General features: G+C 54.1%; 8 protein-coding genes across 8 annotated transcripts; 6 read left to right on the top strand and 2 right to left on the bottom strand.

The window, feature by feature from the left end:
• Positions 1-343: 343 nt before the first annotated feature.
• On the top strand, positions 344-2,440 carry J4E92_009768 (uncharacterized protein; the record flags this gene model as incomplete). Its single annotated transcript, XM_051501110.1, has 1 exon — positions 344-2,440. One exon carries the CDS (start codon positions 344-346, stop codon positions 2,438-2,440), a length of 2,097 nt encoding a protein of 698 aa, XP_051348660.1.
• A 536-nt stretch (positions 2,441-2,976) lies between these two features.
• Positions 2,977-3,984, top strand: J4E92_009767 (uncharacterized protein; the record flags this gene model as incomplete). The annotated part of the gene is made up of 2 exons (XM_051501109.1): positions 2,977-3,102; positions 3,286-3,984. 2 exons carry the CDS (start codon positions 2,977-2,979, stop codon positions 3,982-3,984), a joined length of 825 nt encoding a protein of 274 aa, XP_051348659.1.
• Positions 3,985-4,154: 170 nt separating this feature from the next.
• Positions 4,155-5,793, bottom strand: J4E92_009766 (uncharacterized protein; the record flags this gene model as incomplete). Its single annotated transcript, XM_051501108.1, has 3 exons — positions 4,155-5,314; positions 5,365-5,700; positions 5,751-5,793. 3 exons carry the CDS (start codon positions 5,791-5,793, stop codon positions 4,155-4,157), a joined length of 1,539 nt encoding a protein of 512 aa, XP_051348658.1.
• A 2,838-nt stretch (positions 5,794-8,631) lies between these two features.
• On the top strand, positions 8,632-9,548 carry J4E92_009765 (uncharacterized protein; the record flags this gene model as incomplete). Its single annotated transcript, XM_051501107.1, has 2 exons — positions 8,632-9,079; positions 9,136-9,548. The coding sequence occupies 2 exons, from the start codon at positions 8,632-8,634 to the stop codon at positions 9,546-9,548; spliced, it is 861 nt and encodes a 286-aa protein (XP_051348657.1).
• Positions 9,549-10,147: 599 nt separating this feature from the next.
• Positions 10,148-10,912, top strand: J4E92_009764 (uncharacterized protein; the record flags this gene model as incomplete). Its single annotated transcript, XM_051501106.1, has 3 exons — positions 10,148-10,193; positions 10,248-10,325; positions 10,371-10,912. 3 exons carry the CDS (start codon positions 10,148-10,150, stop codon positions 10,910-10,912), a joined length of 666 nt encoding a protein of 221 aa, XP_051348656.1.
• A 964-nt stretch (positions 10,913-11,876) lies between these two features.
• Positions 11,877-12,379, top strand: J4E92_009763 (uncharacterized protein; the record flags this gene model as incomplete). Its single annotated transcript, XM_051501105.1, has 2 exons — positions 11,877-12,119; positions 12,212-12,379. 2 exons carry the CDS (start codon positions 11,877-11,879, stop codon positions 12,377-12,379), a joined length of 411 nt encoding a protein of 136 aa, XP_051348655.1.
• Positions 12,380-15,529: 3,150 nt separating this feature from the next.
• Positions 15,530-17,017, top strand: J4E92_009762 (uncharacterized protein; the record flags this gene model as incomplete). The annotated part of the gene is made up of 4 exons (XM_051501104.1): positions 15,530-16,398; positions 16,444-16,531; positions 16,581-16,652; positions 16,703-17,017. The coding sequence occupies 4 exons, from the start codon at positions 15,530-15,532 to the stop codon at positions 17,015-17,017; spliced, it is 1,344 nt and encodes a 447-aa protein (XP_051348654.1).
• Positions 17,018-17,744: 727 nt separating this feature from the next.
• J4E92_009761 (uncharacterized protein) lies at positions 17,745-18,938 on the bottom strand (the record flags this gene model as incomplete). Its single annotated transcript, XM_051501103.1, has 1 exon — positions 17,745-18,938. The coding sequence occupies one exon, from the start codon at positions 18,936-18,938 to the stop codon at positions 17,745-17,747; it is 1,194 nt and encodes a 397-aa protein (XP_051348653.1).
• Positions 18,939-20,753: the final 1,815 nt, after the last annotated feature.

The raw sequence follows: 20,753 nt of genomic DNA, 5'->3' as shown, positions 1-20,753 counted from the left end.
CCAACGGCCAAGAACCCTTCTTGAACCGAAAGGCTATTGATCGGCCTCTGGCTCGCCGCATAACACGGGCCATATCCCCGCCTTTCTAGACTGCACTGAACTGCGCGTTCCGCCATCCGCTCAGCTATCAAAAACCGCGCACCCAACCACCGGGTCAGCGTCAGCTCCTCTTACGTTCGTTCCTTTTCGCTGGTACGGGGCTGTTCCCACCTTCTCATCCTGCCATCTTGTTCCAATAGACGTGACGATATCCCCCCTCGGTCTTCGACTTCTTTGATCCTCCACCTTCCCCGCCCCGTCCCGCTTGTCGCCGAGCACGCGTACCGCACAGCCACGCTTCACCATGGAGCCTTTGTCCATCGACTCCGTGGTCGTCGACCACAGCGAAATGCGTCCCGCGCCGGGAACCCCTCCATCAGACGCCATCATGATCGAGCAGCCAAAGCTCAAGGGCAGACAGCGCCTTCTCATGGGCCTACAAAGGATGGGCTCGTCCTCGAGTCTGGCAAACTTGGGTAGACCCCGCTCTCACAGTCTGAGAAGCGGTGGAAAGGCATCCATGTCTTGCGTCTCCCTCGCATCGCCTGGCTCACCTTATGGAAACTCATTTGGCAGTTCCTATTCCTCTGAACTGTCGAATGGCTTCTCTACAGCACCTACCTCCGTCGCCAACAGCCCACCCGGCACTCCTTTCTGGGACGAGAGAACCCGTCTGCGGATGAAGACACCAGATATCCCGTCCTCGGTGCCTCTTCCTTCCGCCCGACGGCCATACACTAGAGATGGCATCGAAGCCGAGAACGACTACTTCTCGCGACCCGTTCACAAGGTCCAGAAGCGGGCAAACTTCAACTTCTGGAGCGATATGCCAACGGAGATTCGCATGCAGATCCTGAGATACCTCGAGCCGAAGGAAGTTGTGCGTTGTTCGCGCGTCTCCAAGTCGTGGCATACAATGTGCTTTGACGGTCAACTGTGGAGTGACTTGGATACTAGCAAGTTCTACCGCGACATCTCCGCCAACGCATTGGTCAACATCATCACATCGGCGGGCCCCTTCGTGAAAGACTTGAACCTCAGAGGCTGCGTACAGCTGAGAGAACACTGGGGCAAGGATGGCTTCATTGAGTCCTGCCAGAACCTGGAGAACTTCTCGCTTCAGGGCTGCCGGATTGACCGGACATCTATCCACTGCTTCTTGCTCCAGAACAGTCGCCTTGTTCACGTCAACCTCTCGGGTCTTGCGGGCGCGACAAACGCGGCGATGAAGATCCTTGCTGCACATTGCCCAAGAGTCGAAGTCTTGAACATCTCATGGTGCAACAACATCGACAACCGAGGGCTGAAGAAAGTTGTTGAGGGATGCACGAAGCTGCGCGATCTCAGGGCAGGCGAGGTGCGAGGCTGGGACGATGTCGAGCTGATGGTCGCACTGTTCAAGCGCAATACTCTCGAAAGGCTCGACTTGAAGAACTGCGACAGTCTCAATGACGAAGCACTGGCTGCTTTGATCGAGGGCGTGGACGAAGAGGTTGATGTTCTTACCGATCGCCCCATCGTTCCACCGAGGAATCTCAAGCACCTAAACCTTACGCGCTGCCGCAGCATCACGGACACTGGCCTGAAGACATTGGTACACAACGTCCCGTATCTAGAAGGTCTTCAAGTCTCGAAATGCGGCGGCTTGACCGACGATGCCTTGACCAGTCTACTCCCCACCGTCCCCGTCCTCACCCACCTAGACATCGAAGAAATCGACAACCTAACAAACGACGTCCTAAAGACTCTATCCGAGTCCGCCTGCGCCCCCCACCTCCGCCACCTCTGCATCTCGTACTGCGAAAACCTCGGCGACGTCGGCATGCTCCCCGTCCTAAAAGCCTGCACCCGTCTCGCCTCCCTCGAAATGGACAACACACGCATCTCGGACCTCGTCCTCGCCGAAGCCGCCTCCGGCCTGCGCAACCGCAACCGTCTTGCCCGCGGCCTCACAAACCTCGAACGCCCCGAAGTAGGCCTCCGCATCGAAGCCTACGACTGCGCAAACGTGACCTGGACTGGCGTCCGCGAAGTCCTATCTCGAAATGCGGAGATCACAAGACCGAATTCGCGGTCCGCGAGTAAAGTAGCGACGTACCCAAGTGAAATCATCAAACTCAAGTGCTTCCACAATTGGCAGCCGACTGTTGAGGAACATACTAAACGTGTTCTGAGGGGTGACTTTGCGGCTGCGGCGAGGCTGGAGCGCAAGTGGGCGGATTGGATGATGTTGAATGAGGAGGCGGGGGTTGGTGGGGCGGGTGCGCGGCGTAGGAGGAGGAGGGCGAGAGAGGCGCAGATGATGCATGCGGATGAGGAGGAGGCTGGGGCTGGGGCTACGGGTGGGGGCGGGAGGAGACGCCGCGCGAGAAGTGGCCCTGGCGGGTGTGCTGTGATGTGATTGTGGATTGATGGGGTTGGGTGGATTTTGGTGTTGAGTGCATCTCCACCGCAGGCTTTTGGCGTTTTCTTTGGAGATGGTAGTTGGCCCCAGGTTTGTGGGCTGATGCTGTGATGTCGGTTATGGCATGAGTATGATGAACATGAGTCTAAGGTTTTGTTTTACGAGCGCGAACATTAGATCTCAACGATGCTTTGGCCTGGGATGTTTGGAGTCCGAGGCTGGTTACTCTTCGACATTTATAGGACAGCATATGCCGCATACAGGACGAAGATCCAGTGAATCTCCATGCTTGTTCAACACATCGATTTCCATGTAATCATATCGCACTCCAATAGGTTGTGTGATTTAGAGAGCAGCGTCCGCACGTGAGCGCGTGACTAGCTCGAACTGGCGGAGGCGCGTTCAAGGTTGTTTGCTAGGTAGCTGCATTACATCATTCTTCGACCCATGTCCATCACACAACATCAACACATTGCCACTAATTAGCGGGGCCGCCAAATCCTATTGCAAACTCACATTTTCGAGCAACAATTATGTGCTCTCTACCCATAGATGACAAGACGGGCCTGCAGGCTTTCCGCATCGCGGGTCTGCCACCGGATTTCTACTATATCCCCAACTTCATAAGTCACGAGGAGGAAGCGTCGATTTTGCATAAGGTATGTTCTCTTCCCACCTCTGATCTAGTCTACAGATTCGGATATCGCGTTGCACATGGGGAGTTTACTTACCCCGCTTACCACGTCTTTCCCCACATACAATCACCGCGCATGACATCCACGTCTCACCCCATGCCTGCTCATAATCCACCTTGACATCAACTAACCCTCCCCTCTCCATAGATACCAGCCCAAAGATGGACCCACCTCACGCACCGCCGTCTCCAAGCCCTCCCCTCAACACTCACATCCAACAACACGCTCCTCGCCGCCCCTCTACCCACGTACCTAACCACACCAATCTTACCCCGCTTCCAAGATTTGGGTATCTTCGCGCACACGCCACATGGCCAACCCAATCACGTTCTTGTCAATGAGTATAAACCCGGTGAGGGCATTATGCCGCATGAAGATGGTGGGGCGTATGCTGAGGTCGTTGCGACGGTTAGTCTGGGAGGGGCGCTGTGCTTGGATGTTTTACCGAAGCCTGCGCCTAACGATCAAGGAGATAAGAGGGAGAAGAAAGATGGCGAAGATGAAGGACAGTCTCAGTCTCTGAACGCAGACGGAGAGGAGCAGGAAACCAAAGAAAACAAACTCCCCCTCCCAACCCGCATCTTCCAAGAACCCCGCTCTCTTCTCATCACCACGGGGCGCGCATACAGAGACCTCATGCATGGAATTTCTTCCATAAACATCGATGAAGATTTGAACGCCGAGACGGTTGCGAATTGGGAGTTGTTGAGTGAAGAAGGGAAAAGGGCGGTTGAAGAGAATGGGGGCAGGAACGTGAGGGGAACGAGGGTGAGCTTGACGTATAGGGATGTGATTAAGGTTAGTAAGGCTGCGAGTCGGGTTTTGGGTGGGATGGGTAGACGGTAATATCAGTGAGGAGGAAGAAAAGATGTGAATGGATGGGTAGATATTTGAACGTGTTCATCATCTTCTCTAACAACAAAGGAAACGTCAACTACACTTATATACACCCCCCTCTCATACTCAGCGCATACCCGCTCACAACATCTCCACCAAGTCTTCAACCAACAAACCCCCTACTGCTGACCCTTAGCCGGCCTATAATGTCCCGCCAACTCCACATCCTCCGTACTCCTATCGCTCTCCCTCCTCTCCTCCTGCACCTTATCCGTCCTCTGCGCGTTCTTCGCCCTAACCGCCTTCTTCCTCCTAGCCTCACCAAACACCATAGCCGCAACCCAAACTAGCCACATAACCGCCGCAATAACACCGTACGCCATCGCGCCATCGCGCGAGTTATCCGCGAGCAACAATCCCAATCCGCCGTTGATCATACCGAGGGTAATAGCAACACGGCCAACCCAGATATGCGCGTAAGAAGTAAGAGTGCGACGCTGCGTCTTCTTGAATAAGATGTGATGTAGGGTTCCGAGGAAAGGCATGAAGAAGACGAGGCAGAACACCAAGATACCGATGATGGCGTGGTAGCTGGAGATGTAGTGACCCCCGCTGACAGGGAGCGCGAGCCAGATACCCATTCCGAATGCCGCGATGTATACCATGTAGGCCAAGATCTGGAAGCCAGCGTGCAGCCACACGATGCCTGGGAAAGATGCGAGGCGGATGGCGATGGCGCCGGAGGGGAAGAGGATGACGAAGGCGAGGGAGGCGAGGACGCCGTGTGCGATTAGCATGGTGCGTTTCTTGGAGGGGCTGACCGACGCGCCGGAGCTGATGGTTTGCACGGAGTTTCCGCCTGTGGCGCCGCCGTTGGGGAGGGTGTCGCAGTAGGGGAGGTCGTCGTCGTCGTCCTTGCCGCCCTTGTCGGGGGAGGGGGAGCGTTTGTCTCCTGGGGGGCCGTTGGGACGCGATGTAGGACGAGAGGTTGGGCGGCCGTAGTTGTCGTCATCGTCGTCGTCGTCGTTGTTGCTGCTCGTCTGGCTTGGCTTCGAATTTCCTGATGCTGCGGCGCCGGAGGGGCGCTGGCGGCAGTTGGTTGGTGTCGCGCCGCCTGTTGTGCCGGTTGGTGAGGTGTTGACGAGGGGATTTACACTTGAACCGCCCTTTGCTTGGGCAAACTGCCAGTCGAAAACACCTTGGTTGGAGTGCTGGTCGATTTGCGCAGAGGTGGAGTCGTCGTTCTTGGGTCCACCGGAGGATTGGTAGGCGAAGATCCAGCTCCCGCTGTTTCTGGTGAAGTCCATGGTACCGCCAGACCAGGAGTTGCAGTTTGAGCCTGCGTCACGTGTTAGTTTGCGTTGATGTCGTGGTGATTATCAGTCTTACATCTCACGTTCGCGGTCATGACACCGTTTGACACGCCAGATCCTTCAAGCAGAGTGACTTGAGCAGCATCGTTGGGGCTGGGAGGCTGGTAACTGCTAGTCGATCGCGGCGATAATGTGACATTGTTTCCAGATCCTGAAGTGTACACAACGAAGATGTTGGAGTTGGGCATGCCACTACCTTGACCGAGCGCAACCCACTCATAGTTGCTTGGGGCTGATATCTGGAAGAAGATGTCTCCTGATCCTGATGATGCTGTGCGCTCGGGTATGTTGAGACCATAGCATACACCGGTAGAAGGGCAGACACTGGCTACTTGCGCTGTGGCTTGGGAGGCTAGATAGAGTTAGCACCGTGGTAAGATAAGGCTGTTGTTGGGGGCTTACCCAGAGCCAAGAGGCCTATGACCGAACTTGTTGTGCGCTTCATCTCTTGTGTTCTGAAACTGAAAGGTCGTTGAATGATGCTGAACACTCGAGGTTGCCAAAGGGCTCGATGTTTAAGGCTAGTAGACAGCGCCTAGCTGAAAGCGTGGCTTGATGGCGTCGTCTCTAGAGGCGATCACGAAGCTATTGATCTGAGTTCAAGTAGCCAAACCAATAGGAGAAGATGTCTTGAGGTGAGTAAGGGATGTCCAGTTCGATAGTGATTCGGCAGCAGAGGACAAAGAGGTTTATAGATGGTGGAGCCCGGATCACCCGCCTTCCAAGATACAGCTCCAAGCCCCCAAGAGAGATGCTGACAGAAGCATGGCTACGTACACGCAACCTGGCTTAGTTTGGTGGAGGTAGGTACCTCGCAGGCACAGGTGAACCCAACGGTATTACTGCTGATGTGTGGTTGGACAAGCCTGGCCGAATGCGGCGGCTTTGCGGAGAGCCGTCAGTCACCGGCTGGGCATAGCAAAACACCGTGAGGACCTCGCGATATGACAACACAACTTGTGCAAGCAGTACGCGTCACGAACGCCAGAGGGCCGCGATAACAAGTGAGATCTCCCGCCTCTACATGGTGCAGGGTCTGGTGCAGATAGGTGGTACCAGTGAGGGCCAGCGGACTCAACGTTCGGCGCGGCTTGGCTGGACGCGTCGTGGTGGCTATGTGCAGGGCCAAACAAGTAAGTTGCATCCGGACGAATGACACGCCAGCTATTTTGCAAAAGTAATGTCCCGGCGCGGGGGCACGCTGGGAACGGCGGGCATGTCAGTTCACGTAAGGTTGGGAACAGGTGTGGTCTCGACGGTCGCGGTCTTGGTGCCCGCTCTTGTGGGCCCTGCCTGTCCCGCACGTCCCTCGCCTTGGATCTCCCAACACCCAATTCCAGCGACCGCAATTCCAAGACATGTCAGCAACATGCGTCGAGATCCAGACTCCCATGACTTCATCCTCGAGCTGGGCACACTCTTACAGGAACATGCTGTCCAGGCTGTGCTCGTCACCGTCAGCCCTCGGTCATCGGCCTAGTCGAATTCCCCATCGGAGATTCGGCCTGTTTCTCATATTACGGTGTATACGCGACATTATTACCACTGCATGGAATTGCCTTCTACTTTGGGACCATCGCACTGCAGCTGCATGAAGTCCGGTCGGTTTCACGTGGCGCTGTTCATGTCTCGATAGGCGCAGGCTGGTGGCTTACAAGCGTGGCAGCCTCAGCCCTGAAGGACCGCGTCAGCTCGGAGCGCGAAACCTTGGATTCCAGGAAGTAAAATCAACACCATCGGCGTCTTCTGCTGGGAATCACCGAGGCATCACAATGCCAAGCTAGCTGCTTTCTCTCAGCATACGTCGATGATGAGTTATCGACATCTTGTTGCGGGGTTGCTCGATCGCGAGAGCCTTCGGAGTTAAGTGTGAGGGCCGATAGTGAGTTGTCGCACCCGCCGCCCCAATCTTTCACATCAATCGTCTCACCTCCGCGTACCTCGCCGTCTCCTCGCAGTTTGTGCTCTTGTGCACGTCTCTCTTCTCGCGTGCATTTCACGATCAGTGTGTTTTTCGATTCGGTTGTTCTCCTCTCCTTGCACCGACAAAGGCCCTTTTCCTCATCACAACAATTTTGCAGCAATCACGTGTTATCTCTTGCACTGCCACTTCCAAGTTTCTTACTCACCCAGCCAATCAACCCCCCGGCAGCGTATGTCGGTCGGGAAAGGGCCGAGCAGAAATCTGGGGTATTACCGTCCGCTAAGGAGTAACATCCGGCGGTAGCGGTAGCGAGCAATGAGCATCATACGATGCCTGCGATTCCAAATTCACAGATTGCTGCGCCTCAGGCTTAAAGTGTATTGGGAGTGAAGCTGCCAGAAGAAGAGCTAGGCTGACAACTGGAAGGCTGTGGTTGGTGGAAGCTCATGGCGGGTAGTTCATCTCCTCGTACATCGTCAAAGTGCTGTACAGTCATGATTGCGACTTCCTTAGTCATGGTCGACATGAGGAAGGTACATCTCTATGTGTCGTTGTGGTCATCGCATATCGCTCGGCGTGACGGCGTGTCTTCATCTACGCCACGGTCGAATCTCATCAACGAGCACTCCACCTTCTCCTTCTGAACACCACGTTCGGCGACTTGAGTCTTTGGGAAAGTCAGAGGCGGTGAGCAGTTCTCCTTCCGTCGAGATTCGAGCGGTATGCTTTGGCCAACTCTCCCAGTCGTCGCATGTACCTACTTCTTCAGTTCTGACATTTTCGTCCGTGCTACCATCAGGGCTAGCGGGTACCTGTCCCTCTGGAAAAAGACCCTTTGAGTTTCGGAGGGTCTTCCGCAAGTGTTATTGACTTTCACTTTGAACTTATCAGATGGATGCCGAAAACCAGAGCCGCTCGACGAGATCGCGTAACGTCTGAACACCAAAGACCACTCGAAACAATATACCTGATACATCGACGACGCGCTCAGTAGTCTGCAATGACTTCCCCGCATTCTTGCCTTTTCTCCGAGCGTGCATATTCTGCGTATATTAGCGATCATCCGGCAGCTGCATTTAGCCTTCGGTATAGTAACACCTATTCACACCAGATGTCGTCCGCATCACTAAAGATTTCCTTCTCTCCGCGACCCTCATTTGCGTCTAGAGTGCCTCAGGCGTCATGGTCATATGTCGTGAGAGGTCGCATACAGTGCGATAGATGAGATGTCGCCAGGTCAATACCATGAAGACCACATAAAACGGCCAGCCACTCGTGGCCAATACCAACATGCAAGCAAAGCATACACACAGCTTTGCGCAGATACACACGTACCTCCACAAAATCGCAATCACCACGATGTTGACCCTCAAACTCCTCTCCCTCGCCGGCCTGTTCACGACGACAGCCGCACAAACCACCAACCCCACAATCCGCTACATGCCTTTCGGCGACTCCATAACCGAGATAATCTGCTGGCGCTCCAAACTCTGGCAACGCCTCCAAACCACGCCCTTCAACTCCTCCACCGTCGACTTCGTCGGCAGCGGCAAGACCGAGAACAACTGCGCGGACACGTCCTACGACCGCGACAACGAAGGCCACTCTGGTTTCCTCGCTATCGATATCGCAAACAAGGGCCAGTTGGATGGGTGGCTGAAAAGCAATCCTGCGGATGTGATTACGATGCATCTTGGCACGAATGACATTGTGCAGCAGAATAAGGCGGTGGCGGATATTATTAAGGCGTTTGGGACGTTGGTGGGGAGTATGAGGGGGGCGAATCCGAGGATGAAGATTGTGGTGAGTTTGTTCTTTTTTGTACTTGCCTGTGTGAGGTTGCGAGGTTGCGCTGTTGTACAGACGCCGTCTCATCGCGTAGCATACTTCTGGGCTTCGCGCTCGAGCCTGAAGTCTTTTCGCGAGTAACATTGGGTGGTCTCGTTGTATACCAATCGCTTATTCACTCACCTTCGCAGGTCGCGCAAATCATCCCCATGGGCTTCGGTAGCTACAATACCAACATCCAAGACCTGAATCGCGCAATCGTTCCATGGGCTCAGGGTCTCAACACGACGGAAAGCCCCATCTGGGTTGTGGACCAGTATGCGGGTTTCAGTGGCACGGCGGACTTGAGAGATGGAATACATCCGAATGATAGTGGGGATGTCAAGATGGCGAATGTATGGTTCCCGGCGGTTGTCAAGGCTTTTGAAGCGGTGAGGGCAGATAGGGGCACAGCAGTCGCTATGATTGAGAGGGAGTTCGCTGGGTAGATGGTGACAATTTCAGGGGACGGCAAGGTGTGAGACTGTGTAGTCAAGACCCATATCATAGAACCACCATCCACGAATGCGTGATGAAGTGTAGTTCTGGATGCTTCGTAGGGCAATCGCGACCAGGCGAGACGATTGCACGTGACGCTAGCGCCATGACCTGACGCTAAAATCTCCAGCGTGGGGCAGCGGCGCCCAAATTGTCAACTCCCCGACTCGAAGGCGCATCAACAAATAACAGCACTCACGCCCACCGCCTGCAACGCCACCCCTTCACCACGGACATTCCGGGCTGCATGCTTTTATCTCGTCGCTGATCGCCCAAAACAAACCCTTAGACGCCTGCACATAGATAGCCGCCATGGGAGAATCAAGGTAGGCACCGGGCCCGAGGGGTTAGGCTGCGGCCATCTGCGCAGACACCTTCACCACGACCACACGCTGACAGCGCCACGTGAACAGACAAGAACTCGTCGCCTGGTTGAACAACCTCCTCCAGCTCAACATCACCAAAGTCGAACAATGCGGTACCGGGTACGTTGCGCGCGCCGAGGATAGAGGGGCACCCCTGGCCTCGAGGCGTGAGGATGTGTACTGACATGGCGGACAGAGCAGCGCTGTGCCAAGTCTTCGACAGCATATTCTGTAAGTCCTTCACCTCACCTAGGCGCGGATGAGATTAAGACTAACAGCGTGCAGACGATGTGCCCATGTCGCGAGTCAAGTTCAATGCGAACACTGAGTACGCATACCTGCAGAATTTCAAGGTATTACAGAGTACGTCTCCCTTCCCACCGTCCAAATTCTCCGCTAACAATGCAGACACGTTCGCCAAGCACCATGTCGACAAGCCCATCCGCGTCGAGTCGCTCGTAAAGTGCAAGATGCAGGACAACCTCGAGTTCCTCCAATTCGTCAAGCAGTACTGGGACCAGCATTTCCCCGGCCACGAATACGACCCCGTCGCCCGTCGCAAGGGCCAGGGCGGTGTCGCGACCGGAGCCACACCTGCACCCCGCGCCGCAGCATCGACTGCCCGAAGAGCACCAGCTGCTAGCAACACGGCTGCGCCTAGGACACGCACACCGCTTGCCTCTGGGGGAGGAGCCGCCAGCGCCGCTCTGCGCGAGGAGAACAGTGCTCTGAAGGAGACTGTCACGGGCCTCGAGCGCGAGAGGGACTTTTACTTCAGCAAGCTGCGCGACATTGAATTGCTGATCCAGCAAGCAATGGAGGCCGACCCCGAGCTCGAGAAGGATGAGGGGTTGCTCAAGCAGATCCAAAACATTCTCTACTCCACCGAAGAGGGCTTCGAGATCCCACCAGAGGCTGAGGGCGAGGGTGCGGAGGAGGAGACGTTCTAGCCGAGCGTCGATACTCTTTCTGATGCTCCGACAGCCAGTTCAGACGTGCAGCTTGACAACATCATTTCCGCTGCGCATATGTTATTGGAAGCGGCCAAACGTACGAAGACTTGTCGATCTGCGGGGCTCGATGGACCTACAGAACACGCTGAAAGTACTGGACCTTCCAAAACCCTCGCATCCGCAAAGCCTGTGAAGTATACACCGTGTGCGGTGCCCATTGCCAATCTTTCAAGCACTTTTGTGTTTGTCTCTGAGCCCACTACTCGAGTTGTTACTGCGCAGTCTGCTGAGTTTTCGGAGGAGAGTGAAGTGTTCTAAAGGTGGGTATGGTCATGATTGCATTTGGAAGCGAGGATACCATCTTTCTAGGGAGTTTAGCTTCCTATTGTTCAATACACGATGTTTATGAGTTTGTTTGAAGCTGAGATTGAAACTGTGTTCTTGAAGGGTCTGCTGATAAGATTGTGCGACGGTGGACATGGGTACGACGGTACGGAAAGCAACAGACACCATCCGCGAAGATTTCAACAGATTAGGAAACCTTGACATGTCATCTGAGTCCACGACATATGCAAGACCCCGACATCATCGGCACTGGGGACTATCATACCGTTTCCTAAGTTTTTTCCGTCCGGTCAGTCTGCTAACGTCACACGAAAATGTCATTCTGCTTCCGTTGCTCAAAATCATTTCAGAAGCATACGACGATGCAGACTTCCATGTCCATCCGAGGAAAACTCACGGATATACATTCCTGCCATACGGAAGGAAAGAAGACGGGATGCCGCATCCATGTTACCAAAACGTCCTCAACGAGCGCATCTTGATCTCTACTACACAACCACTAGATCTCTGTCACTACATGAATACCCATAAAGAACCCCGTATCCCACCTTCCGCCACATTTAACACGACCACTATCCCACCATTCCCACAAGCCAACAACCAGCAACCGCAGAAAATGCGCTTCACCGCCCCTATCATCGCTCTCGCAGCATCCCTCCCCCTCCTGACCACCGCTCAGATGGGCCCGGACGACACAATCTGCGGATTCCTCTACGGCACCGACTACACCGACGCTTGCTGCCACACCGTCATCAGTCGCGGGGTCAACGCACCTTGCACTGACATCGAATATGTGAGCAACTTGACCGAGTGCTCTACGTATCATTACCCTACGGGATGGGCTGTTTGTGTTGAGAAGGTAAGGACTTCCCCACTAATTCTAAGGAATCCTGGTCGGGCGGAGAAGAGAGGGGAAGAAAGTGATGGGTTTGATGTTAACAACAGTTCCAGGAACCCGCTTATCCCTCATCTGGCCCTCTCTTCGGCCACGGGCCCAGTGGCATCGTGTCTGAGTACATGACCCTTGAGGATCTAGAGCAGGTGTACTGGGATTACTTCAGTTCCAACGCGATGGGTGAGACTATGGCTAAGGCTGTTGCTGCGACGAAGAACGCTTGATTGTGGGATGTATTACACAGCACACTTCTGGCGAGGTGGTGTATGACGGATGATGGATGACGGATGAGTGGTACGTTGCATGGCTCTGTCACTCGTTTGGAGTACATGTGAACGGTAGGAGGATGTCAGCGGGGAGAATGGGTAACGTTGGATTGGAATGTTGTACCCGGAGGTATTGGAGGGGCTAAGAGGATGTTGTTCAATTCGAATATAAATAACAACCATTATCACCATCTCCTACTTCTACCATCCTTTTACCCCCTCCCCTGCATCCCCACCAAGCCACCCAAACATGTCGGTTCCCTCCCTTCTCACCCCCCTCACCCCCGCCATCCTCCTCCCCATCCTCGCCCTCCTCACCCCCCTAAACGCCCAAACCTCCGCACCCCTAACCCTCTGCCAAACCTCCATCGACCCAACCTGGATAGACGTCTGCTGCACCGAACTGCTCGCCCACGGCCCACCCTGTAACAACCCCATACCCGTCGCAAACGTCACAGACTGCACCGTGGAGCTGTATCCCCACGGCTGGGCTTGTTGCATAGAAGGCGTATGTAACGTTGTAGCCGTCTTGGCAGATCCGGGGAGAGTAGGAAGGCTGATTAACATACGTGCACAGAATCCTGTTGTTCCGGGAGAGCCGTCAGCTAGCTGTAGATGGAGTTTTGGGGTGGGGGAGCCGGGGGAGGGGTGGTGAGTGATATGATTAGTTTGAAGACTGTGCGTACAGAGAAACGCACTGGGATGAAGCGGTGGTTCAGCGTGCTCGGCTTGCGATGATGGTAACGGTATGGTTCACGGAAGTAACGTTGTACCCATCTGTCAGCGGGCGGAATAGGTAACGCTGGATCGGGATATTGTGCCCGCTGTTACCAGGAAAGAAGAGTCTAGGCACGTTACTTCGAGCATAAATATCTACTATGATTCCTACTACGGGGAAACGTTGATGCGCAGCAGGGCAAAAGATAACGCGGTCAGATCGATTAAGAAACATCATCAAGCCAATCGTGAACATTCACCCCTTCATCTACCCCAAGATCCCTCATCCAAAGCCACGCTTCAAGATCATGCCACCAAGGTCCAAACGGAACTTCATCAAGGTTCGTGAGCCCCTGCATCGATACACCGCTAAATCTATAAACCGTAGGATCATGGCGTAGCCGCCGGTGTTCGCTCACATGGCGACTTTCCTTACCCATGAAAGTCGTGCGGACAGGCATCAGTCTATCTGCAAACACTCTGGCCCTAGCGAAATCACCCCTCGCTTTCGCAATCTGGAAAGCGAGGTAGTAAGCATGAGCCAGACCGACTGGATTCGGGCTATGGTCGTGTCGCTTCCACAGCTGGACCATTTCCTCGATGAGGCAGAGCAGTTGCTCAGGTGATTCGTTGATGCCGCGCGGCCCGAGACCCGCTTCGTCTGAGACGATGTTGTCGATTTCGTTAATGCGATTCAGGATCAAGTCACTCTCGATGGGCTGCTGAGATAGTAACGAGCAGAGTTGACATGTGCAGGTGAAATGGAACCGCCTCTGGAGTTCCTCTTGTCGCTCGTTCCGATCGAAGGCGCCCCCTAGGTAAGATATCGTAATTTCTTCGCCCCTTGAGATATCCCGTATAGCGTGTACTGTTAGTCGGTTGCAATCATCGTGCCAGCAGTGAGCGGCATTGTTATCGCACGCGTGGTTGATGCGGCATGCTGTGGAGAAGATACCACTGAGTTCTAGCTTTGACCCGATGGGTAGAGCGTTTGTGTACAAAATACCGATCCATTGCGCCTCATAGTCGTTGAAAGGATGGATATTGGACATGGAAAGAAACTCGCCTCTGTGATGTTGGCTCAAAGACGTGACCCGATCTGCTAGTTCTGTTTCAACTGGTTCTCCTACCGCGAAGACGGGTTTCTCAGATATGATCCTTGTACCTTTGGGGATATCTCTAGTCGCGATGAGGCCTTTACCTTTTCCAGGCACATCTTGGATGGCGTACATGTCTGGGGTCGCTGAAGCGTGCACGTTACCGATGAGTGCTTGCCGTGAGGGACGCATCTTGTTCTGGTTGAGAGTCAAACCCCGGTATGATTGATGCCTTGCAGTTTGCTGGACGGTTCGTAGAACGTTGTGTGGATTGAATGTCTATATACGTAAGTAGCGCAGGTCACGCTCAGGGTGTCATGCTGGAATCCGCAAGTCATAGGGGACAGACGGGTGTTTGCTGGTAACACATGAGGCTCTGTCTTGGGGGAAGTGAAATTGTGCTACACGCAATGTCGCCAACAAGGGCTTCCATTCTGTCGAATAACAGCCGTTGAGAGCGCAGTCAGGGTAGTTGCATGAGGGGCCAGTTCGGTGGATGGCTGAAGTATCGGCCTGAGTGAGCTGTAATGAATTTGCCGCTATCCGCTGTGCAGCCTCAATGAGCGCCGAGGTTAATCATCATTTCTTATAGAAAACAACACTTCGAATGTCTGCTGAGACACTGAAGACGTGCAAAACATGGACGTTGTTGAGATGGGACTTCCTCGGCTGACGTTCAAATACCGTAAGCCAACACTCCGCAATCGGACCAGAGGAGGTTTGCCGATGATCTTCAGCTGATCATTTCGAGATTGCGACATCTATCGTCAGGGCAGAACTGATTAAGGCGATGAGGTATGAAGTGACGGCCGCGGCTTTGCATGTGGTTCGTAATAACTGAGGCTTGCTCGGAAGTGGGTTTGGAGCGTTGCGGGGAACGATCGCCTTCCCTGCCAGCAGCTTGGCGCCCGCGCTAGTGGGGTTAACGTGTCTCGCGCGCGTCCGGCTTGCTTGATCAACACTCCCCGCGTCTCCTCATAGCATGCATCATCAGCTAGCCGCCCAAATTTGGTCTGGGTTAACAGCGAGCTCACCGGAACCATGACGAGCGACAGTCGAGACATGCGCCCACGTGTGCCGCACCCCGCATTACTTCTACCCCTCCTGGCACCATAGTTCCATAGCTAGCTCTGGGCGATACCGGGGTTATGCGTTACTATATGTGTAGAGCGCGCCGTCGGCATGCTTGCGCATCATTTCTGCCCTCCTCTGCCTCTCTTGATCTAATTTCTTTCCTCTGTTGAGTTCTCGCATTCGTCGCGTTGTAACGAGTCATTGCACGCTCCAAACCACCATGTCTGACTGGTCTGATCTTACCGCGGCTCTAAAAGGAAGCTTAGACAAGCTTTCCAAGCTTCTCCAATCTGATGCACAGCTCAAAGCCTTTACGACTTCGAATGCCATTGACAAGGATGTGACTTTCGGCATCAAGTCAAGCGGTTCTGACAACACCCTCCTTGTCACAGTCAGCAACGGCAGCGCAAAAGCTAGCACCGGCTCTTCGAAAGATGCCTTGTTCACGCTCTCTGCTCTGCCCGAGCAATGGGAACAGCACTTCAAGGCAGTTCCGGCGATGCCGTACCAGAGTTATTGGGGAATGTTTGGCATGAACATCAAGCAGAAAGGCATTGAAGTCCTGGGCGATCAGACAGCCTTTGCACAATGGACACATGTCTGGAGGCGCGTCCTCGAACTCACACATGACGCGCACTGTGGACCGATGAAGGAGGACGAGCAAGCCGAACCCGAGCGCGATTTCCTTACTGGCAAGTACCTGTACCTCGAAGCTCCAGTATGGGGTAGATGCAAAACCTTCTACGAGTACTCTGGTGAAGGAAAGCAACCCATCGTCTTTCTGCATACCGCTGGCAGCGATAGCCGGCAATACCACGGTGTCATGAACGACGCGAAGATGCGCAAGAAGTGCATCATGTACGCATTCGACTTGCCAGGACATGGACGCAGCTTCCCTTCGAAGAACTACTCCCCGGGCGCGCATACAAACACCGAAGATAGCTACGTGGGCATCATCACGGCTTTCGTGAAGGCCCTGGGTCTGCGAAGACCGATCATTTGCGGCGCAAGCATGGCTGGTCAAGTTTGTCTGGCAGTCGCGATCCGCCATAGGGAGGTCGGCGCTGCAGGTGTCATTCCGTTGCAAGGGTATGTGAGACATTGGGGTCAAAGTAGCGATGCTAACGATTGTAGTTCTGAGTACCTCAACATGGAGCGACAATGGCACGACCGCTCTCCAGTCGTAAACCAGTCGCTATTTAACCCTGAATGGATCTATGGCGTACGTCAAACAGGTCAGCTAGCAAGAGAACATTACTGACACGCAGTAGATGATGTCTCCAACCACACCTCATGTGAACAAGCAGCTCATATGGCACACCTACAGCGCGCAAGCCTACGGCGTAAGCACACCCCCATCACCCCACCCCACCCTCCTCTAACCCGTCCCCAGATCTTCCACGGCGACCTCGACTTCTACTTCGGAGGCTGGGACGGACGTTCACGCGTAGCCTCGATCGATACCCAGAACTGTCCCGTATACATGTTGACCGGCGAGTACGATTGGTCCAACACCCCAGAGATGGGCCAGAAGACGGCGGACAAGATACCCGGAGCGATGCACAAGGCGATGCCGGATCTTGGTCATTTCCCCGCGACGGAAAATCCGGCGAAGTTTGTGCCGCATCTTATTGAGGCGGTTGATCATATATTGAAGATAAGGTCGGATAATTTGAGTACGATGCGGTTGGGTGATGGTACGGATTAGGTGGATGTTGTTGTGAGGATGGATGGATGGATGATAGCGATGATGCATTGTTTCTATGCGAATATAACAACTTTTTGTGATGGTTCAAATGATCTTCTCATCCCATGCAAAGGGACATCTGAACTGGTGCCTCGAAGTCTACATCGCCCTAAAACCCCCTGTTTGTAGGCTTTTAAGGCAATGCAGCCTTTCAAGCTTCTTTCTATGAACTGTACGTCGCAGAAATACGTGTCTAATGTTTCCATTGAGTGGGGTGGTTTTACCCGCAACGTTCCTCAGCCTGCCATCTCACTCGAGGAGAAGGCTGAACATCTTAGAGCCTTGCAATCAGCGGAGTGAGAGGGAGTCGCTTGAGCGATGACAGGGAGGATGAGAAGATCCGAGCATACTGACATAACGTTTCGTGAGCTGGGTTACGCATTAATCGTATGGTTTGGACGGTTTCGTTTGCGGACATGGTATGAGAGAGTTTGCAATCACTTGACATGTTATAGGCGGAAGACAGGACGGTAGTATGCTCATGCATTGCTTCGACGGATGGGGATACGCAACTGGTACTCATATCTCAAATTCACATTGACCCTCCCATCCAAAGAAAGGGTATCGTACTCAAATTATCCATCCCAGACCCATTTAGAAACTCCTGATACCAAAAAGCCGTCCTGACACCAACGCCTATATTACAACCCGCAAACCCAAACACCCTCCCCTCTCACCCCAGTCTCCCCTACCTAATCTTATCAACCCTCTTCTTCGCAATCCTAATCTTCCCATCCACCCTCTCCACATCCTCCTCAAACAAGCCCAACAAGGCATTCTGCTCCACAATCTCCGTATTAATCTGCACACCCATCTCCTTCATCCTGCGCACCACCGTGCTGAGATCAACCAGATCCTCGTCTTGCTCTTGGATGATTTGTTGTTGTAGTTGCAGCACGCCTTCGTTATCCAACTCGCGGGTCTTGTCTGTTTCTTGGGCGGGCGGGCCGCCGAGGACGCGGCGGGAGGAGGAGGTATGTTTAGATGAGGAGTGGGAGGAGGTGTTTCTGGAGGATGTACTGAAGAGTCCGGCTTTCTGGCTTTCGGTGACGGCGGCGCTGGAGGAGGTGGAAGGGGTGGAGGAGGTGCCGGAACCAGAGATTGCGGCTTTGACGGCCATGCTGTTGAGGACGGAGTCGAGGCCGTCGCGTTCCTTGCGAAGACCGCTTATCATGTCTTTTCTTCGTCGGATCTCGCCGTCGCCTAGTTTCTCGGCGGACCAGTCGTCGGAGGTTTTTTTGTTGGAGCCGCCGAGACGGCTTAGCCCTTCCTCAAGCGCAGAGATGAGAGTACCGGCTCTAACGAGGCTTTTCTTCGCGTTGGCCGCGGCTTCATGCTGCGCCGTTGCAGCGGTAGCTTGTTCGCGTTTCGTCAACCACCGTCGCGCATCTTGCAAGTTAGATTTAAGCTCCGAGTGCTTGTCCAGCCAGTCTGAACTATCCCTCACTCTATCCTTGCCGAATTGGCTGCCTGGGAACCCAGCCGCTCTTTTCCCGTTCGCGCCATCTTTCTCTCCTAGTTCCAGAAACTTTTTGTAGGCGCTGGAGACGCGCCAGCGCCCGTCTTCGGCGCTTTCTATCGCCCGCAGGTAGGCTTCTAGCCCGACTCGTCGCTTCTCGATGGCTTCGGGCGTGGTTGTCGTGGTGCCTAGGCCTAGGAAGCCGCCGAGCCAGGATTTGGGCGGGAGGGGCGCTGGTGGTGCGGCGCCGACTTCTGAGCGGAGCGACGAGTCGAGGGCGGAGAAGTCGGAGTAGCGCTTTTGGAGGGTGGTTGCGGCGCGTGGGAAGGGGTGTTCGATTTTGATGGTGTAGGAAGTGTAGGCTTTGCCGTTTTCGGGTGTTTGCTCTTGCGTCGTCGGTATAGAGATTTTGAGAGGCGCCATAATCGCGATTTATGCGGTCAATGTTCCGCAAAGTAAAGCTGGTGATGATGTTGCGGCGGCAGGCGGCCGTCTTGTGTTAGGCCGGTGCCTGGCGCGGTCGCGTGCACTGTATTCGCGGCAATAGCGTCGCTCTGCTGGCCCAAGCTGAGTGTATGCGCGTGATGTCCTTTGGGTTTATTGAATACCGGGGCGAGAGACGCGTTGAATGCCAAAAGCAAAAGAGCGACGCTGCAGCGTGATCCAGGGTCCATGCCTTGGTTGACGTCGTTGCTGCAGCCGCGGCACGCTAGCGCCACGTGCGTCACTAGAGCCTGACGAAGTGAGGTTTGCGAAACTACATGTCTTCTGTCATCGACATCTCACCCTCCATCCCATCCAACACCAGACGACCACAATAATCTGCCATCGAAGCAGCTATTCGTATCTTGTTTCTATGCCTGTCATGCCATTACGCATCGCGATCACAGTGCTTACTCGACCCCGTCGGCCAGCACGCTCACGTTTGTGGGATCGCGTTCGATTCAACACGATGATTGCCATCACCAACATTGCGATCGATACCAGAAAGCCACAACGACCTCGCACCAGAGTAATGATCCACGATACGATTTGATGCCAGCCATGCCGTTACGCACCACAACCTGAATGCCTACTCCACCCCTTCGGCCTACATGCTCAGCTTTACGGCATCTTGGTCGGTTTGCGCATAGGTGACCGGTCGCTATGTACAGGAGACATCAAAGCGCTACATTCATGCTGATGTCACATCTCCCTTCAGAAGTATCTGAAACTCAGTTGCTTCCGTTCTGTCCAACATATCACCTGCATATGCAGATCGTGCGTCCCAAGATCTGGTTCTCGACATGCACAGCTCAGTATAGCAGCTACTTGGTCTCGCACCTTCCCCTGGTTCAAGCTAAGTTCGTATAACAGTACCCCAGTGTTTATAGTCTATTAGCATTCGTCTTCTCAGATATGCGCATGCTGCCGCCATACACACAATCAAGCTGTGTCCCTGGACCCCGGCATCTACGACTCAGTGTAACAGCTATCCAGTTCTAAAACTCGATTCTTTTCATCGCCCACTACCTTAGACACCAAAATGCCGCCTTAGCCTTACAGGTCGTCTGTTCCGGTTCCGGTGCAGCCTCATCAGGGCGCAACATCATCGCAAGTCACTGCACACTCGTCATTTCATCTTTTCTCTGCTTTTCGCATTTTGCGACCCATATGTACGGTTCGACATGACTTTCATGTTCTTTCATAAAGATCGCCTGCAAAATGTTTGATTGCGACGCTCTCGTGGTGCCTTCTCTCCGGAGGGCAGCGTCGTCGCAAGTCACTGCATAGTCGTCGTCCCATATCGTGTCCTTTCTTCTCTGCGGGCTTCAAGGTCCATATATATGGCTCGAAATCACCTTCCGTCTCTTCAAAAAGAGCTTCCAGGTGATGTGTCGACGCAACACACTGCATCGCGGGCATTTGGCGTGACGCATCACGGGCGTCCTGTTCAGCCAGTAGGGGCTAGGCTTCCCGTATATGACCTGAAATTACCGCCGACGCCCTCTAGCCTCGTAATTCTATCAGTAATGTTTTACAAGGTGGTCCGAGCCATCGCTGTCGGTCGAGTGTCTCGTAGATAGAGGAGGTATCAGTGAATACCTGGACGCGTTGCGGTCGGACGCTTTCCCTGAAGCGAGAGGGCACCCCACCACATTTTGGACTGAGGCCACTGATCGCACGCGACTTCCTCCTCTTTTCTTCTCATCGAAAGTAGACGGTGCTTCAGAGCGACATCGACGACAGTATATCATC

The sequence above is a fragment of the Alternaria infectoria genome, assembly GCF_024043175.1.
Source record: "Alternaria infectoria strain BMP 0036 chromosome Unknown scaffold_27, whole genome shotgun sequence".
In the NCBI taxonomy this organism is placed as follows: Eukaryota; Fungi; Ascomycota; class Dothideomycetes; order Pleosporales; family Pleosporaceae; genus Alternaria; species Alternaria infectoria.
This window is presented reverse-complemented; position numbering and strand designations above follow the sequence as displayed.